General features: G+C 48.1%; 1 protein-coding gene across 1 annotated transcript; it reads right to left on the bottom strand.

Annotated features, from left to right (window-relative positions):
• Positions 1-68: 68 nt before the first annotated feature.
• Positions 69-1,983, bottom strand: LOC112076910 (sodium bicarbonate cotransporter 3-like). The gene is made up of 2 exons (XM_024143547.2): positions 1,797-1,983; positions 69-813 (listed from the first exon to the last, which is right to left on the bottom strand). The coding sequence occupies exons 1-2, from the start codon at positions 1,981-1,983 to the stop codon at positions 686-688; spliced, it is 315 nt and encodes a 104-aa protein (XP_023999315.1). The 3' UTR covers positions 69-685.
• Between the last annotated feature and the right edge of the window lie 764 nt (positions 1,984-2,747).

Here is a 2,747-nt window from a genome sequence, read left to right as displayed (position 1 = left end):
AACAAGGTTCTAAAGACTGTTGACATCTAGTGGAAGCCTTAGGAAGTGCAACATGACCAATATCCCACTGTATCTTCAATAGGGAATGTGTTGAAAAACGACCAACCTCAGATTTCCCACTTCCTGGTTGGATTTTTTCTCAGGTTTTTGCCTGCCATACGAGTTCCGTTATACTCACAGACATCATTCAAACAGTTTTAGAAACTTCAGAGTGTTTTCTATCCAAATATACTAATAATATGCATATATTAGCAATTGGGACTGAGTAGCAGGCAGTTTACTCTGGGCACCTTATTCATCCAAGCTACTCAATACTGCCCCCAGCCATAATAAGTTAAGTGCTTCACAAGTCATCACGCACACAGACAGACACATACAATGTTAAGGACCGAGAGGGGTCAGATTATGTAAGGTGAAGAAGGCATGGAGGAAGGGTTTCAAGCTTTTTGCGTGATATTTAACCTGCTGGAGGTGGGGGCAGGGTCTGCACCCTCAGACTCCTCCTTGTGGTCCTTGACTAGACAGGACCGGAGCTTCAGTTCCTCCACATCTGGAGCATGGACCACCACACTGGGGATACTCCAGCTCCTACCCTCACCAGCTGCCACCCCAATCTCTGGGTCTAGGRCTGGGTCAGTCAGYGGGGTGGAGGACAGGCAGGGAGGGGTGGAGGATCTGTATCTGGCTAGGGGAGGGGTGTTCTGGGGGTGCTAAGGGGGGAGGAGGGGGTGCTGGCACTGAGCAGGAAGCGGCTGAGGAACTGAGACCCCCTGGACTCCCTTGAGGAGGGAGGGGCGGAGGTGGATAGACTTCCTATAGAGGGCCCCTGCTAAGCCAGTACATGTCCAGGCCCGTCTGAAGTTTGCTAGAGAGCATTTGGATGATCCAGAAGAAGATTGGAGAATGTCATATGGTCAGATGAAACCAAAAATAACTTTTTGGTAAAACTCACCTCGTCGTGTTTGGAGGACAAAGAATGCTGAGTTGCATCCAAAGAACACCATACCTACTGTGAAGCATGGGGGTGGAAACATCATGCTTTGGGGCTGTTTTCTGCAAAGGGACCAGGACGACTGATCCGTGTAAAGAAAGAATGAATGGGGCCATGTATCGTGAGATTTTGAGTGAAAACCTCCTTCCATCAGCAAGGGCATTGAAGATGAAACGTGGCTGGGTCTTTCAGCATGACAATGATCCCAAACACACCACCCGGGCAACGAAGGAGTGGCTTCGTAAGAAGCATTTCAAGGTCCTGGAGTGGCCTAGCCAGTCTCCAGATCTCAACCCATAGAAAATCTTTGGAGGGAGTTGAAAGTCCGTGTTGCCCAGAACAGCCCCAAAACATCACTGCTCTAGAGGAGATCTGCATGGAGGAATGGGCCAAAATACCAGCAACAGTGTGTGAAAACCTTGTGAAGACTTACAGAAAACTTTTGACCTCTGTCTTGCCAACAAAGGGTATATAACAAGTATTGAGATAAACTTTTGTTATTGACCAAATACTTATTTTCCACCATAATTTGCAAATAAATTCATTAAAAATCCTACAATGTGATTTTCTGGATTTTTACCCTCATTTTGTTGTCATAGTTGAGGTGTACTTATGATGAAAATTACAGGCCTTGCACAATTGGTGGCTGACTAAATACTTTTTTTGCCCCACTGTACATTCAATCTGTCAAAACACGGCTAAACTGCAGTAAAAAGGGTGTAAATAAACCCTTATTTATAGAAGAGCTGAAATGAGGGGATAAAGAGCAGAAGAGGGAAAAGCAGAGGTGCAGCGAGGGCCTCACCGTTTCTCTCAAGCAGGTGTGGGTCAGATTGTTTCTTGCCGATGTCAGCGAAGGAGCGCACCAGAGGGATGCGGTTGCTGAGCTTCTTCTCTTTCTGGTGGTGGTGTCTCTTCAACATGGCCTCCCTCACCTTCTGCCTCAACCCCTCCTCCAGCTGAGCTGACGCCACCATGCTGTCTATCACCATGTCTATGGGGGGTACAGGGTAGACCGCATGCTTTATTCAACAGTTACATGCTTTATTCAACACATTCAACCAACACACACAGTATAATGTCTGCAGAAACATACATAAACATCACATACACACTCACTGCGATCTCCTCAATAGTGTTAGCTCTCATGTCCAACATGACAGTGCCTTGAGATGCAGCTGCGGAGCTCGAAGAGGCTGTGTAGAGACAGCGTGGCTACATAGGGCTTACTCCAACGCTCCCCTCCATCCTCCACGTCTTCCTCAACTTTAACCACCTACACACACCACACAACACACACATCAGATTAAAGGAGCTGTTGATGTGGTTGATGAGGAACATCCACTAGGAGTAGTGAGAAGGGTGTGCGTCGTGCCTGGCTGTCTCCCTCCACTCGTAGACGTGTCCGTCCCGGAAGAACAGCTCGTCCAGCTCAGTGAACAGGTCGTGGGGCATGTGCTCTTCATCATCATCCTCTGTCCCCAGGATGAAATGGACCCGCTGGGACGGGGTGTCTGAAACACAGGGGGTACAGGTGGAAGATGGGTAATGTAGTACAACAAGGGAATATTAGTGGAATAAGGACAGTAAAAGGCTTGGTATAGGAAACACGGCTGGAGAATGGAGATATGGCAATAGAGCTGATCTGAGGACAGGAATGAAGCAGACGCTGAGGTTGGAGAGTGAACTGGTCTTAGCTACCATAGGAAGGAGACTCTCGTCCATCTTCGCGGTCCGAGCGGTCTCTCCTCTTGCC

This window comes from Salvelinus sp. IW2-2015, unplaced genomic scaffold, assembly GCF_002910315.2.
Source record: "Salvelinus sp. IW2-2015 unplaced genomic scaffold, ASM291031v2 Un_scaffold4125, whole genome shotgun sequence".
NCBI classification, from domain to species: Eukaryota; Metazoa; Chordata; class Actinopteri; order Salmoniformes; family Salmonidae; genus Salvelinus; species Salvelinus sp. IW2-2015.
Note: the sequence above shows the minus strand (reverse complement) of the source record. Positions and strands in the feature narration are given on the sequence as shown.

Excerpts from the sequence above, each read along its gene's own strand:
- LOC112076910 (XM_024143547.2), bottom strand. The coding sequence starts at position 1,983 with ATGGTGATAGACAGCATGGTGGCGTCAGCTCAGCTGGAGGAGGGGTTG. Across the intron at positions 814-1,796 it reads ACACCTGCTTGAGAGAAACG|GAAGTCTATCCACCTCCGCC; the intron begins GTGAGGCCCTCG and ends GGCCCTCTATAG.